This window comes from Apium graveolens, chromosome 2, assembly GCF_009905375.1.
Source record: "Apium graveolens cultivar Ventura chromosome 2, ASM990537v1, whole genome shotgun sequence".
In the NCBI taxonomy this organism is placed as follows: domain Eukaryota; kingdom Viridiplantae; phylum Streptophyta; class Magnoliopsida; order Apiales; family Apiaceae; genus Apium; species Apium graveolens.
Window position 1 is genome coordinate 81,826,197 of NC_133648.1, and position 15,915 is coordinate 81,842,111.

General features: G+C 35.1%; 1 protein-coding gene across 1 annotated transcript; it reads right to left on the reverse strand.

Annotated features, from left to right (window-relative positions):
• Positions 1-414: 414 nt before the first annotated feature.
• Positions 415-15,272, reverse strand: LOC141707581 (putative LRR receptor-like serine/threonine-protein kinase At1g06840). Its single transcript, XM_074510810.1, has 20 exons — positions 14,567-15,272; positions 13,849-13,999; positions 13,078-13,149; positions 12,834-12,905; positions 12,529-12,672; positions 12,307-12,378; positions 12,158-12,229; positions 11,392-11,466; positions 10,725-10,793; positions 10,571-10,639; positions 10,346-10,417; positions 10,083-10,169; positions 9,835-9,903; positions 9,177-9,673; positions 8,153-8,311; positions 7,511-7,794; positions 2,280-2,331; positions 1,621-1,871; positions 1,126-1,260; positions 415-983 (listed from the first exon to the last, which is right to left on the reverse strand). The coding sequence occupies exons 1-20, from the start codon at positions 14,718-14,720 to the stop codon at positions 609-611; spliced, it is 2,931 nt and encodes a 976-aa protein (XP_074366911.1). The 5' UTR covers positions 14,721-15,272; the 3' UTR covers positions 415-608.
• Between the last annotated feature and the right edge of the window lie 643 nt (positions 15,273-15,915).

Below are 15,915 nucleotides of genomic sequence, written 5' to 3' on the forward strand. Positions count from 1 at the left end.
AGAAATGGTTGGGACAGAGGGAGTACAAAATAAATATTTTAACTTTGTTAATCTCAATAATACTTAATTATCGTTTTTATAATTTTTTTATAAAACAATTAAATTACAAATGTTATAATCAGTCTGTGTATCGCACTGGTTATATGGTAGTAATATTATATAAGCTTATACACGGGTTACATGGTAGTAATATTATATAAGCGGTTTGATTATTGGGATAAAATTGTAATCATTACCGAACCGTTACATCAATTCAGTTTAATTATGGTTTTTTGTCCGTTCCCAATTTTTTTGATGCAGTTTTTTGATTTTTCAGTCCGATTTAGGTATTTCAATTTTTCGTTTTCGTTTGCTAACCGTTAACTACAACTAAAATGCCTGAATATCTACTATTACACAAACCAAAACAACCCGTACACAAGCAATGTCTCTGCCTATATAATTCATATGAAATCTGAGTATTTTCACAGCAAGTTCAGTCTAGTAAGCATGCAGATTATATCTATCGCACTTCTACGAAAACAAGTTTCAAGTTTCAACACTACATACTAACCATACATAATTACATGATGACTATGTGTATAAACCAAAAAGATTTGATTATTATATTATCTAGGTGTAATGGTAGGAATAGCTCCACTCACAAGGTCACTCCCAGAGACTTCTGACGAAAAGTAATGATTTGGCATTGACGATGATATCCCAACAGAGACAGACGAAGAAGACTCTGAAGATACAGCCTTCCCAGGGTATGAAGGGTCAGAGACCGATGAATGAGTTATTTTGGTATCGGATTCGGGTATCATCAGCCATAAAACTTCAAGTTCACGAACCACTTCAGCCATTGAAGGCCTGCTATCTGTATTTTCTTGGCAACATTTGAGGGCTAAGCTCAAAAACCTTTCCACACACTCGGAAGGATATGATCCCATTCTTTTATCAATGACTGAGAACATCATGCCAGATCGAAATGCATTATTGACCTGATGCAGATGCAAAATCAAAATCAAGATTCAGGAGAGCACACAACATATATTGGTTGGCTGTGTTTTTGCCAGTAACGTTATTTAGGTACATTATATATGATGTTCGACAAACACAGGAAAAGGGAGGGGTTGAACTTGCCTCTCGAACAATATTTTTCCCATGCGAGATTGGATGCATACCAGTCAAAAGCTCTAAAAGTACAACACCAAAGCTATAAACATCACTTTTGTCAGTCAGCTTATGAGTAAGAAAGTACTCTGGATCAAGATACCCCTGCAAAGATAGTACATTAGATTCATGCCCGGACCAATAGCAAAGAGTTATCTTAAAGAACTAACTAAAGCTGTCTACATTTGCCAGCAAGTCATTGTCCTTAACTAAGTTCTGATCAGATTGTTGTACCGATAACAAGTTCTCGCTGTTAGATGACGTGGAGAAGACTAAAAACTGTTTATGTGGATTTACAGATGTAGTGAACATCCCCAATTCTGATTTCCTGTAAAGTTTTGGCCTGCTAAGCAGTAGTGTTCTCGGGGCTTGCCTAATGCTACATATGGCTAAACTATGTGTTCAATGTTAACATCCTGTAAAGTAATGAGCTTTTATCAATTTAAGTACAGTATTAAATCTTACCGGAGTACCCTTAACAACTGTAGATACATGAGCAGGCACAAAACCTTCCATATCAGGAACTGGAGCAAGTCGTGAAAGTCCGAAGTCAGCAACTTTTGCAATGTAATTTGAGTCTAGTAATATATTAGTGGCCTTTATATCTCGATGAAATATAGGAGGATCAGCTTCCGTATGCAAGTACAAGATTCCCTTGGCTGAACCCAGTGCAATTCTTGTTCTCATAGCAAAACTCATAGGCTGTTTAGAAATAACTGTCATAAACAAAAAACAAACAGTTCGTTCAGTTATTAAGCTACAAATAGTTCTTTTACAAGGCTCTTGGAGATAACACTTGTTTTGCTTTAAACAACACTCGCTCTTCTCTGTATAGGAAAAACAAGTAGGAAAACAGATATTCTACACAAAGGGAATTAACTCCTCTTGACTTCTCAAGAATACTCCCGTCTCCCAACTATTGGATTTTCCTAAATCTGGACAGTTCACAGGAGAGGTTGTAATTTCAGCGAGGGCAGAAATATTCCCACGCAAAAAAGTCCTAATTTTTATGGTTAGAATTATGCTTGTAAAGAATTAAGCATATTATACACCATCATTTCTACTGCAGGCATTAAAATGCTAGAAATAATAAGGTCAAACTTGATTAAAATGAGAATCTTTACCAGATAGGTGATCTCGTAGGGTGCCATTGGGCATGAATTCATAAATCAACATCTGCAGACAATGACCATAATCACATTAAAAGTATTAAGTTTCATGAACAAAATAAAATTTGGACATTGTTTAACTTGGAAACATATAATACATACATCGAGAAACATATGTAGAATAAACTATCATTTTTTCTTAAAAATTAAATTTACTCACAGCCCAGGAAGCATACAACTATTGATGATTTCTCATTTCGGAGATGAGTTGAAGTCTTCTGAGGATAGGATCACTAAAATGTGTAAACGAAGTGGTCCTGGAAGGACTATTCTTTTCTGAAAGCTGAAGGCTTACATTTTTATCTGAAGTGCAGTTTGCGACTATTTGTTAGAATTAATGTGTTTTTAAAGACGTAGTTATCCTATATAAATCTGCTTTTAATATCCAGGAAAATGAAACACTTCTTTCCCTGGTGGTTATGTAACTCAACAGCCACAACCTTGTAGTATATAAGGTTGTTATCTAATGAAATAACACATACTCTTCCAGTACCTTTTTTTCTCTTATATAATTCATGATATGTTTAACAAATTGGTATCAGAGCTAGATTCGATTAGAAACTGGGCGTAAAGAACAGCAGTAGGCGGAAACAACACGTCAACAATGGCTGCAACAAATCAAGGTGTGAATATTCAACAACCTACAATGCCCATTTTTAATGGTGAAAACTATGATTATTGGAGTTTGAAGATGAAAACACTTTTCCAATCTCAAGACTTGTGGGATTTAGTGGAAAGTGGATATGATGAATCAGCAAATTTAACAAATGCTCAGAAGGAGGCCTTAAAGGAGACTAAAAAGAAAGATGCAAAAGCCCTCTTCTTTATTCAACAAGCTATATCAGAGAGCTTGTTTCCCAGAATTATGAGGGTTGCAACGGCAAAAGAAGCTTGGGAAGTTTTGCAAGAAGAATTCCAAGGAAATTCCAAGGTAAGATCTATTAAGCTACAATCCCTCAGGAGAGATTTTGAGAACTTGAAGATGAATGAGTCTGAAAGTTTGAAGGATTATTATTCAAAAATAAATGAAATTGTCAATCAAATGGCTTTGTACGGTGAAGTGGTTACCGATAAGAAAGTTGTTGAAAAAATTCTGATTAGCTTGACTGATAAATATGATGCTATGGTGTTCATTATTGAAGAAACCAAAGATATTAACACATTAAAATCTGGTGAGTTGATGGCATCATTACAGTCCCATGAACAAAGATTGATGAGACACTCCGAAAAATCCATTGAAAGTGCTTTGCAATGTAAGCTCAACTTAAACAAAAAGGAATCACCGTCTCAGAGTTATAATGGAGGAGTATCATCAAGAGGTGAAATGTTCAATAGAGGAAGAGGAAGAGGCCAAAGAGGAAGAGGAAAAAGTAATTATAACAGATGTTTAGGTGATGCAAGTCAATCAAACAAGTGTGAAATATGCAAACGAAGTAGCCATACAGAGAAGGATTGTTGGTTCAAAGGGAAGCCTCAATGTCATCATTGTAAGAAATTTGGACATTTGCAAAAAGATTGCAGGTTCAAAAATCAGCAGCAAGTGAATGTATCTGAAGAAAAAGAAGATGGATATGCAGTCTTTTATGCAAATTGTCAGGTCACAAATGAGAAAAGTAGCACTACTTGGTTATTGGACAGCGGGTGTAGCAATCACATGACCGGAGACAGCACAATATTTACAAAGATTGATAAAAGTATTACCGCTGAAGTGAAAATGGGAAATGGCATATTGGTTCAGGCAAGAGGCAAAGGTACGATATGTATTCAAACAAAAGATGGCATACGATACATAAATGATGTTTTATTAGTCCCTGATTTAGATCAGAATCTACTTAGTGTCGGTCAGCTCATAGAAAATGGATATGATGCTTATTTTGAGGATGGTACTTGCACAATTTTTGACAAAAATAAAGGCAGAAAATTGGTTGCAAAAATACAGATGAAAAGGGGCAGAAGTTTTCAGCTAATGTTCAATTATGATGCTGATTTGGCCTTAAAAGCACACCTGAAAGATGAATCCTTGCTTTGGCATAAAAGGCTTGGACACATACATTCTCAAGGGCTGAAGGAACTGAAAAATATGGTGTATGGGCTGCCTCAAGTTGAAGATAATAATGAAGTGTGTGAAGGTTGTGCCATGGGAAAGCACCATAGAAATTCTTTTCCAAAAGGAGGATCGTGGAGAGCTGGGGGACTGCTGGAGCTTGTTCACACTGACGTGTGTGGACCAATAAGGACTCCTTCACTTGCTGAAAATAGGTACTTTGTTTTATTTATTGATGATTACTCAAGAATGACGTGGGTTTATTTTATGAAATATAAGTCTGAAGTCTTTAGCATTTTCAAAAAATTCAAGAAATTTGTAGAAAAACAAAGTGGTTGTTACATAAAAGTTTTGAGAAGTGATAGGGGTAAAGAATATACCTCTAGAGAGTGATAAATTTTGTGAAGATGAAGGAATTGATAGACAACTCACGGTTGGTTACTCACCTCAACAAAATGGAGTTTCTGAAAGAAAGAACCAAACTGTAGTGAATATGGCCAAATCAATGTTAAAGGAGAAAGGGTTGCCAAATTCATTTTGGGCTGAAGCAATTCATACTGCTGTGTACTTAATTAACAGATGTCCAACTAAGGCAGTTAAAGAAATGACTCCATTAGAAGCATGGTGCAGAAAGAAGCCTTCGGTAAGCCATTTAAAGATATTTGGTTGCATTTGCTATGCACATATTCCGAAAGAAAAAAGACATAAACTGGAAGACACGAGTGAAAAATGCATTCTTCTTGGTTACAGCTCAAAATCAAAAGGATATAGGTTGTATAGTTTAAAGAAGAAATCAATAATCATAAGTAGAGATGTGTTGTTTGATGAAGGAGCTAGCTGGAATTGGGAGAAAGAAGCATGTCAAAATCAAACTATTACATTTGAAGCAGAAGCTCAAAATGAAGACAAAAATAATGATCAGTCATCACCAGCATCATCACCATCTGATCCATCTTCACCTACTGATCCATCATCACCTTCAAGTGATAGTGCAAGATCGTCAAGTTCAGGAAGTACTCCGCTGAAAATGAGGTCTCTTGCTGATATTTATGAGTCGTGTAATTTTTGCATGACTGAACCAACGAGTTTTGAGGAGGCAATTAGAGAAGATGTTTGGAAGAAGGCAATGGAAGAGGAGTTTCACATGATTGAAAAAAATAAGACATGGCAACTCGTTGAAAGACCGAAAAATAAAGAGGTTGTGGGTGTGAAGTGGATTTATAGAATAAAGCACAAGTCAGATGGTTCTTGGTTAAAAAATAAAGCGCGTCTAGTGGCCAAAGGATATTCACAACATAAAGGAGTTGATTACCTCGAAACATTTGCACCAGTAGCTCGAAAAGACACAATCAGAACCCTCATTGCTCTTGCAGCTCAAAAAGGATGGAAATTATATCAACTTGACGTGAAATCAGCCTTCTTGAACGGAGATTTAGAAGAGGAAATCTATGTAGATCAACCAGATGGTTTTGTCATTAAAGGACAAGAAGGAAAAGTTTACAAGTTGAAAAAGGCGTTGTACGGGTTAAAGCAGGCACCTCGTCAATGGTATACCCATATCGACAACTACTTCCTGGAAAATGGATTTGTCAAAAGTAAGAGTGAGCCAACTCTCTATGTGAAGAAGCAAGGTATGTCAATTCTTATCGTTGCAATTTATGTTGATGATCTGATTTTTACTAGCAATGATGAGCATATGATAAATCAGTTCAAAAGTGATATGATGAAGAAGTATGAAATGAGTGATATGGGACTGCTACACCATTTTCTTGGGATTGAGATCCACCAACAAGGTGATGGAGTGTTTATTTGTCAGCACAAATACGCTGAAATGATGTTAAAAAGGTTTAATATGTATGGTTGCAAAGCAATGGCAACACCTCTTGCAGCAAATGAAAAATTGATGAAAGATGACGGTGGAAGAAAAGTAGACAGGACTTTGTATAGAAGCATTGTTGGAAGTTTAATGTATCTTACGGCAACTAGGCCGGACATTATGTTTGCTTCTAGTTTGTTGTCCAGATATATGCAAGATCCTAGCGAGGTTCACCTTGGAGCAGCCAAACGAGTTCTTCGTTACATAAAAGGAACTGTGGCATATGGAATCAAATATTTTAAAGGTGAAGAGCTAAAATTAATTGGTTTTTGTGACAGTGATTGGGCAGGTTCCAGAGATGACATGAAGAGCACAACAGGCTTTGTGTTTTCATTTGATTCAGGAGCATTTTCATGGCAATCAAAGAAGTAAGATTCAGTTGCACAGTCATCCGCAGAAGCTGAGTACGTAGCTGCTGCCCTGGCAACATCACAAGCTATTTGGTTGAGAAGAATTCTGGAGGATATTGATGAAAGGCAAAGAAACGCAACAGAGATGCTATATGACAATAAGTCAGCCATATCTATGGCAAAGAATCCTATCTACAATAGTCGTACAAGGCACATTGCTGTGAAACATCACTTCATTCGTGAGAAGATCGAGGAAAATGAGATAAAATTAGTCTACTACAAGTCCGAGGAGCAAGTTGCTGATATATTCACAAAGGCACTTCCAAAAGAGAAGTTTCAGATGCTGCGTAATCTGCTGGGAGTTCAGGAACAACACATTAGGAGGGAGTGTTAGAATCAATGTGTTTTTAAAGACGTAGTTATCCTATATAAATCTGCTTTTAATATCCAGGAAAATGAAACACTTCTTTCCCTGGTGGTTATGTAACTCAACAGCCACAACCTTGTAGTATATAAGGTTGTTATCTAATGAAATAACACATACTCTTCCGGTACCTTTTTTTCTCTTATATAATTCATGATATGTTTAACACTATTAACAAAGTATGCAGGAACTTTTTACATTCTTCATTGTAATAATTCTTTTCCTATAATTCATATGTCGGCTGATTATATATTACTACACAAATATATGTAATTCTGTAGGATCATTCTATTAGATGTAACCACCAATACTTTATTAGAATACAGATTCAATTTGGGAACTCAATAGTATCTCTAAAAATGAACAATGCACAATGCAATCAAGTTTCTAAAGGAAAAATAACATTCAATAGTCGAGCTGCCTTGATGAAATACTGTGGTAAATTATAAAGACAATGCATGTTTCTTAATGTTTAGTGAAATAGAAATATACCTGTTCACTTTCCTCGTCACAGTATCCAATTAGTGACACCAGATTCCTATGATGTAACCTAGACAACAGTTCTATTTCGTTGAGAAACTCTTTTTCACCCTGCAATGATCCCTCTTGTGCTCGTTTTATGGCCACCACTGTGCCGTCAGCAAGGATACCTTTGTAAACCTTTCCATAGCCTCCTTGTCCAACTTGACTGGAACTACTAAAATTGCTTGTTGCTAATGCCATCTCCGCATATGTAAAATCTTTTACCCCGTCAATTTTTATTGAAACCCGAGACGCTGCATCACAAATATAATTTTGTATATATAACCAGTTGTCAGTTGTCACTTATATCTCATTTATAATATTAGCTGACTTCTAGTTTACTCTCAGTTTCAAATTATATATATATAGGCGATGGCTGGGATACAGCTGCCGCAATGTTTCATTGCGGTAGTACTCACCTGCCGCAATAAAACATTGTGAAAGCCTGCAATGAAACATTGCGGATGGCGTATCCAAACCAAGTTGGTTGGGGATAATTTTCCATATATATATATATACATATAGCTCCAGTACACGGACCAAAATGGAGATAAAAACAGCAAGTACAGAAACAATATTGTTTCAGCTACATCGGTAAAATATTGTACATACATTGTCGTTTCTTTGAAGTGAAACGCTTCTTCCTCATCTGCGACCTCAAAATAATTAGTGTCACAATTGCAGATAATGTCACTGAACCTGCAATTGCACCAAGTACTATGCCAGCTAGTGCACCCTTGCTTAGACTTGAGGATGATTTGGTGGGAAAAACTGCAAGTGATGCCCAAAAAAGATATCTACTGTAAGTAACATGGTAAACTTTAACAGATCAATTATAACCTCGCAAAATTACAAGTATTCACTATATATACAGTACACTGTATAAGTTCATTGTGCAGAATGGAATAACTTCCAAATGCCTATAACAGTATAACTATGTTATGCCCAATGTCTCTCAGAACTTCTCCTTGCAAAGACAAAAATTGGAAACATAAAGTGCTTAGAACTATAGAAGTTCCCTTGCATAGACAAAACTTTAAAAACATAAACACCCTACACTCACGAAGCTACTTTTCAGACAACGAGATAGATTCTAAAACTGGGAAGGCAAATTATTACAATCTAAGCTCACAACACCACGATGCATACCAGACCCAACAACTAGACCTGACCACCCATTTAGAATTCGCGTACTTGCATGTTCCAGTACAGTGTACTTTTGGTATTGTGTTTTTGTGTAATATTTAATAAAATAAATAAATAAAAAATTTAGGTATATTTTTACAGACATATATTATATACATCATATTTACAGACAACATCATGAGATTATGTATAATTAATGAGGGGCGTTCCACAAACACTACCTGGACTGATGTAGATATGAACATATTAGCATAATGATTAGCTCACACCTAAACTCCATTCATTCCTACATTTATGATTTATGATAAGAAATAGTTCTGTGATCAAAGATATTTGCATAAAGGAACTAGGTCAAACACTAGATCAAGAATGTCTGTGGAAAAATAATTAATTGGGATTACGCTATGTGATACACTGTCCTCGTAACATGCTGCAAGCTTAAAAAAACACTTTTTAATTTCAACATAAAGTTCAAGTTCAGGAAACAAACCATCTTTGTAAGGTTCCAATAGTGTGAAGTAGATAAGTTCATAAGGTCCAAAAATATCGCTATCAGGTATGTCCCATCTTGTAAACATGTCGAGGATCCGAGAGACCTCACTCCTATTAAAGGTGTTAGAGTTGTTACCAGTGTACACTGGATATATCCTCAAGGACATTCCTAGTCGAGGACCTTTTTGCCATTCATAAGAATCAACATTAAGCTGAAAAGACTTTATTTGGAGACCAGAGGTCAAGTATTCCCCAAATGGATTAAAATATGGCCGAAAATCTATGAAACCAGGACTCTTTAATCGATACCCAAAAATTAAAGGTGCAGCGCAGAAGCAACGTGTAGGAGATCCCTGGGCATATTCATAAGGACTGGGGCATTGAGGACAATCATCAGGTATGATCCTTGAGCTTGTAAAAGAAGTATCATTCGCACTCGAAGATATACAGGAGTGAGACAGATTGGTATTTGGGCATAAAGGATTTCCTTGAAGCCTGAACATGTGTATAAAAGCACACACTTATCATAGTTGCTAGATATTTTTTTGGGGGGGGGGGGGATTGCTGGAAAATTTTTGTTCACAACACTAGTAGAAATACATAAATTTTTTCACTTTTACTAAATTTGAGAACATAAAAAATGAAGAATATCAGACCTGAGAGTGACATTTGGAGGGAGACTAGGACTGCCTAAAATGCTCGAAAGGTTGTTGTTCTGCAAGTTCCTGCAGTAAAAGGGCAGAGTTGGTTTTATTTTATATATCTTAAACAAAAAAATTCCCAACACAAATCTGATATTGGTTATCTAATTGAGATGGAAACTTAATAGATCTAAGAATAAGCATGGAAAGTAAATGAATCTTCAGATACTTAACAAATCTGATATTTGTTATCTAGCTCTTACAATATAAGTGTCTCCGTTGCATTGAGTTTTCGATTTGTCCAGATAGTACTTGCAACTGAACCATTCAGTGAATTGTTTTCCAGAGATCTGTAACAGGGATAAGATGCAAATTTATATATGTTCACATCAGGATTAAAAAAGATGCGGAGAAAAGGGAACTTTGCAAAGGCAAAGGTTACAGAAAAACAAACTTAGCAAGTATCGTAGGTGGAAATTGAGATGGTTTAAATAAATATATATAATTGAAGCTGGAGGATACTAACAATTGCTGAAGACGAGGAAGCCTCGAGAAGTTGGCAGGAATAGTTCCAGTAAGATTATTGTTTGATAAATCACTGCATGGTTAGTGGTCTCAAAGATTTTTAGTATCAGTTAAAAAAGGAATATCACGTAACAAAGTAGACAAATCTTGTGTTCAACTTTAAAACGTACTCAAAAATTCTTCACCAGGGGTACACAAGAAATACATAAAGATTGAATGTTCTTACATAGTTGTTATAGCCTCAGAAAGCTTATTTGATGGTATGGATCCTTGAAGCTGATTCGAACCGAGGTCACTGAAGTATAAATTAGTATCTTTGAGTGAACATAGACATTAACAATAATAAACAATAGTGTCCATTAAAATACACTTGAACTTACATATAAGCAAGGTTGTGTATTGGGCTTAAGTCAGGTATTGATCCTTGCAAGCTGCAGTTCCTTAGACTCCTGATGCAGAATATAAAGCTAAGCATCAGTCAAACTTTCTTCCCAGTCAAACTTTCTTCCCAATTATTCTTGATCATTATAAAGTTTAGCGTAAGAGTCTGAGCAACCAGCATCTTATAGATTCTATATACTGACCACAACAAGCAAATAAAAAAAACTACAGGTGAGATATAATAGAATCACATGAAAGAGTACATAATTGGAACCTGCATAGTTTATCAAAGAAACAAATTGACTGTGTGTAACAAAGTCTAGTTAAATGCACTTCGAATTATCCCCTTAAAGCAGAAGAAATTATGATCATTTATTTAACAAAAGTTTGACAAAGTCTAGTGCTAAACATCAGTGACACATTTGTCTAGCTTATCGCATGCAGACATGCTTCCCTATTTTATACTCAGTCCATATTATATGTTTGTGCAACTCTGTTTATGCACACATGTAATTATGCGTATAGTAATTGCGTTTCAAATTATTGAAGCAGTAAAAACAGACTATCCATCCCGAAAGCTTCGTTTCTCGTTGAACAAAATAGATCAAAACCCAGCCTCAAGGGGAACTATACAGACCAAAATTAAGATGAACTGTACCCACTCACAGCTTCAACAATTTAGACATGTTTTTAAATGATGCAGGTATCACACTCCCGCCAAAGTTGTTGTTATCAAGTTGACTGCAAAAAAGTTGAAAAAGAATTACAAAACTGCATATCTCATGGGAGGAGAATGTAATAACTAATAAGTGACATGAGCAAAGTACAAATTTTGAACTAATCCATTGCGGATACTTAATCCAAATAAAGAATTTAACTGTTAATGGATCCTGGTGTCAAACAAATAATCACTCCAGTTAATAATTCCTTTTAGCAGAAAATAAAGATTTCACTCCAAAGAATTAAACATAGTCCCCTACAGATTCTTTGAGGATTGGCCAGACAGGGACTTGACAATTTGGTATAACAGTATTTCATGAATCACCCAAATTTAATCCTAAATTAAAGGATAAATAATGCATTTTCCAAGGTCTATTTGAACAGTTAGGAGTTAGGACCCAGCATCGAGGACGTTCAGCTGATAATACTGCTTGGAAATAAGAAAACTTTGGGGCTTGTATTTATGTCAACAATGGTCAGTCATTAAGCTATTTTAGGTTTTCTTGGGCAGAGTTAAATAGGACAAAATAATTTGGCGGTGAGTAAGTGTTTGTTTCGATTATTATGCTGAGTAGCATTTGGAGCAAGTTGGGCTAAAAAAAAACTTCACCCTGAGGAATACCAGAATTTGAAAATATGTCGTACATAAATAATAAATCGTTCTTTACTAAAGTGAATTCAAAGCATATAGACACTGGGAAAAAGCTCTTACAGTATAAGTAGATTTGGAATTTTAGCAAGCTCTGGTGGAAGATACCCTGTTAAGTTGTTATTATCAAGAAGCCTGCATAAAAGAATGGTTAATAAGAAATTTCTTATTCCAGTGCATCACGAGTTTAAAAAAAATCAAAAACCACTTACATGTGAACAAGACTTCCCAGTTTAGACAGCTCAGGAGGGATCTGGCCACTTATTGAATTATTGTTCATGTGGCTGTTCAGAGGTCATAATAACAACATTATATTTCATACACATCAAGAAGAAACAACGGAGTTATCTGTAAGACATGAGAACAAAAATGGATACTATGTGTTAACTGTTATAAAAAATTGACCAACACATACGAGAAGGAAAAGTACTTACAAGTGCTTAGTTTTGTTTAAGTTTGCGAATGACTTTGGAATTGGTCCTGATATATGGTTCTGGTCAATTTGTATTCTGTCCAAGTTGGAAAGATAACCCATTTCCTCGGGCAAGGGCCCTGTTAGTTGATTTCCATTCAGCAGCCTGGACACGTATAAGATCATCAATAAAAAGACGTTGAACTTATAGAAGTACCACAGCCTATAACGGTGAAGTAAGCAATAACCTCATATGTGTCAAGACATGTACATATGTTTTTTTATTATCTACATAGTTTAAGTGCAAAATCAAAATCTTGAACTTACAGTAGCTCCAAAGACGTAATGTTGCCTATTTCAACTGGTATATTCCCACTTAGCTTGTTCCACATGAAATCCCTGATTGAACAAAGATGGGCGCTTATTTTAGATTATAAAAACAGATTAAGCAATTTGAACTTAATATTTCAAAAGCTCAACAACTATAAGAACACCACCTATACGTCTGAGTTATACAGTACAACTTATACCAAGAGTGAGCCATAAAAAAAGCAGTTGAATAAGCACTCACAAGATTTTCATATATGATAATCTGCCTAATGCCGGTGATAACTTCCCAGACAGATTCATATTCAGTAGTTGCCTGCCATGAAAAATAGGATAGGACCAAGATTTAATATATTGATTAGGCCATATTTGATACAATTGGAGATGGAAGCTGAAATGTAGTGTGCCTTAATTGTTAAGCGGACAAGAACATTTACCAACACATGCCAGCAGCTACAATATAATCATTATTGGATCGTATTCACTAATTCAAAGCAGTTGTATTTGGCTATCCTTTTGATAATTAAAAAAAATTAAGAAACAGCCATGGAAGTACGCCACATATCCCTTCTGTACGTGCAATTGTGCAAATGGGCTTTCTATCAGGCTTTGTAAACTATAACCTTGTCAGCAGAACAAACATATTTACATTTTAAATTAATTTTTCTGCTTTTGATCATTAGGTATCAGCATCATATAGGTTTGTAATGTTGCATATATCTACTCAACTTGTGCAACTTAATAGTTGGAATCACAACCCATCTCATCAACCAAAGTAAACCAGCACTTCTTGATTACATTCCGGAGATAAGTTTGCAAACCTTAAAAAGCTTTTCCTACCTCTTTGAAGTTAAGCTAGCTAACATCAATTACTAACCAATTTTAAGGTTCAACTACATATGGAAGCCAAAGTGAACAGGATTAAGCTACAGACATTTTTAAAGATAATTAAAAATTTATTCAGAAAATATCATGCACCAGATCAGATCAGACTAGGGTGAGAATTATTTCATACAACTCCCTGACATGCAGATAGCCATCGTTCATTGTTTTATTAAAGCACAATACTCCAGTCCAATTAGATGTACACGGGTCACCACGATTCCAATTACTAAGATTCCGGTTTGGATCAACCAAACTTTTCCTGATGTCCCGCAATGCTGAAACTGCATGTTATTCATATAAGTCACTTTCACATTGATGGAACATTCATTACTCTGACATGTAAATTATATTTCACCAGAACAAAAACATAAAACATGTTCTTATGAAATAGCTCTGTTATGATGTATTAGACAAACAACAAAATCTAATACTATTAGCAAAGCCTAATTGCAAAATACTAGGAAGATCACTTTTCACTGGCTAGTAGTTAAAAGTTAGAATTACAGTGTACAAAAATATTTTTACAATTTTCAAGATTATAAACGTTGCTTATTGACAGTCATTGTTAAGACCGACAAGCTTTGTTTGTTACTAAAAAGGCTTATCATGTACATCATGTCTATCTGCTATTAAGCTCCTTCTCGAACGAAATGTTTAAAATTATTAAGTGGATAACTAGGGAATTTCACTAGGGAATTCAAATATCAATAAATTTCTAGACAAAACACTACAGAAAAATTAATATTATAGGCAAGTATTTTTTCTTCTTCTATGCTCTGTAAAAATAAACTATGTGACACATATGGACTACAAAATTGAGGAATGAAATATAGAAGCAAAAAAGGTACCTTCTTGAGGGTGGGTTATTGGAGGCTGGGTGTTTGCTCCAAGAAGCAACAGAGACCAACAAAACAACATAATCAAAGGACCTCCCCTGTACATTAAAATTCTTGATAGTGGAGGCATCCTAACAATCTCTAGTCCACCAAATATATCAACCATTTCTCTTAACCAATAAATATACTATTTTGTATAAGCAGTGACGGAACCAGGATTTCGAGTAAGTTCTAGTAACAAGTAGAGAAGAACGTGGATAACAAGAAATTATGTAAGTTTACATATTATTTCAAATGTTGTGTTTGTAGGTTCTTGGAACAAAAGACAGGGGTTGAAGAAGGAAGAATAAAGAAGAAGGGTGGTGGACAGGTACAAGTTGAGGGGGATAAAAGAATTGACTCAGTCGACATTTCTTATAAATTAAAACAAGAAGAAACAGTGGAGTTTACTTGCTTATTTTGATTTGCTGCTGCGATCAGGTGAGGAAAAATATTAGTATAAACCAGTGGGGGGTTGATGTGATGAAAGAAAGCAGCAGCTACCTATGTTTCTGTTTTGAATTAATTAATGTATGATCACTGCTCATCAGGGACATTATGCCTGTTTTTGACTTTGCTAGAGTTTTGTTTTGCAGTTGGGTGTTTGTATTATTATTCAAATCTGTTCTAACAATCATGCTGAACTAACATTTAAGACAATAGGACTTGTATATGCATTTCTGTTTTGCCGGACACTTTGTGTATCATTATTTTGGTGCTGGTCCTTGTAAGACTCAATTGACAATGTCAAAAAAGTAAGCTCCTATTTATAATCATTTTGATGTTTGATAGTTTATCTTTTTAAACCGTGTACACACGTTAGGGTCGCACAAAGGTCAAAAACCGGACCGGACCGACCCGGACCAGACCAAAAACCGGATTTTTTCAGAATTAAGGACCGAGGACCGGACCGGCTCTATCCGGTCTTGAGACCGGGCCGGACCGGAAAAACCCGGACTGGACCGGTTTGGACCGGTTTAATTAATATTTATCTAAAAAAATTATTTATATAATTTCATTTTATTTATTTTTTCAAATTTATATACATTAAAAATTTTGTTCTTGGTAAGTCAATAAAAATTTAAAACTAAGTACACATTTTATTATTTTAAAAGTAAATATAAAATCTTAAGAGTATGAATATCAATATTTTATTACATGAATTATGAAATTTAGTGATTTAAAGTGTAGTATCGATCTATTTTATTATATGAATTTATTATCTATTAACTTGGATCAATAAAATACGATATTGGTGAATATTTAATCTTTATATATGATCTTATAAGACATAAATTAAAGATAAAATAATTAGGGGTGAA

Coding starts and splice junctions, on each gene's coding strand:
- LOC141707581 (XM_074510810.1), bottom strand. CDS start 14,720: ATGGTTGATATATTTGGTGGACTAGAGATTGTTAGGATGCCTCCACTA. Junction 13,150..13,848: donor TATCTGCATGTCAGGGAGTT/GTATGAAATAAT, acceptor TTTTCATGGCAG/GCAACTACTGAATATGAATC. Junction 12,906..13,077: donor TTATCATATATGAAAATCTT/GTGAGTGCTTAT, acceptor TTGTTCAATCAG/GGATTTCATGTGGAACAAGC.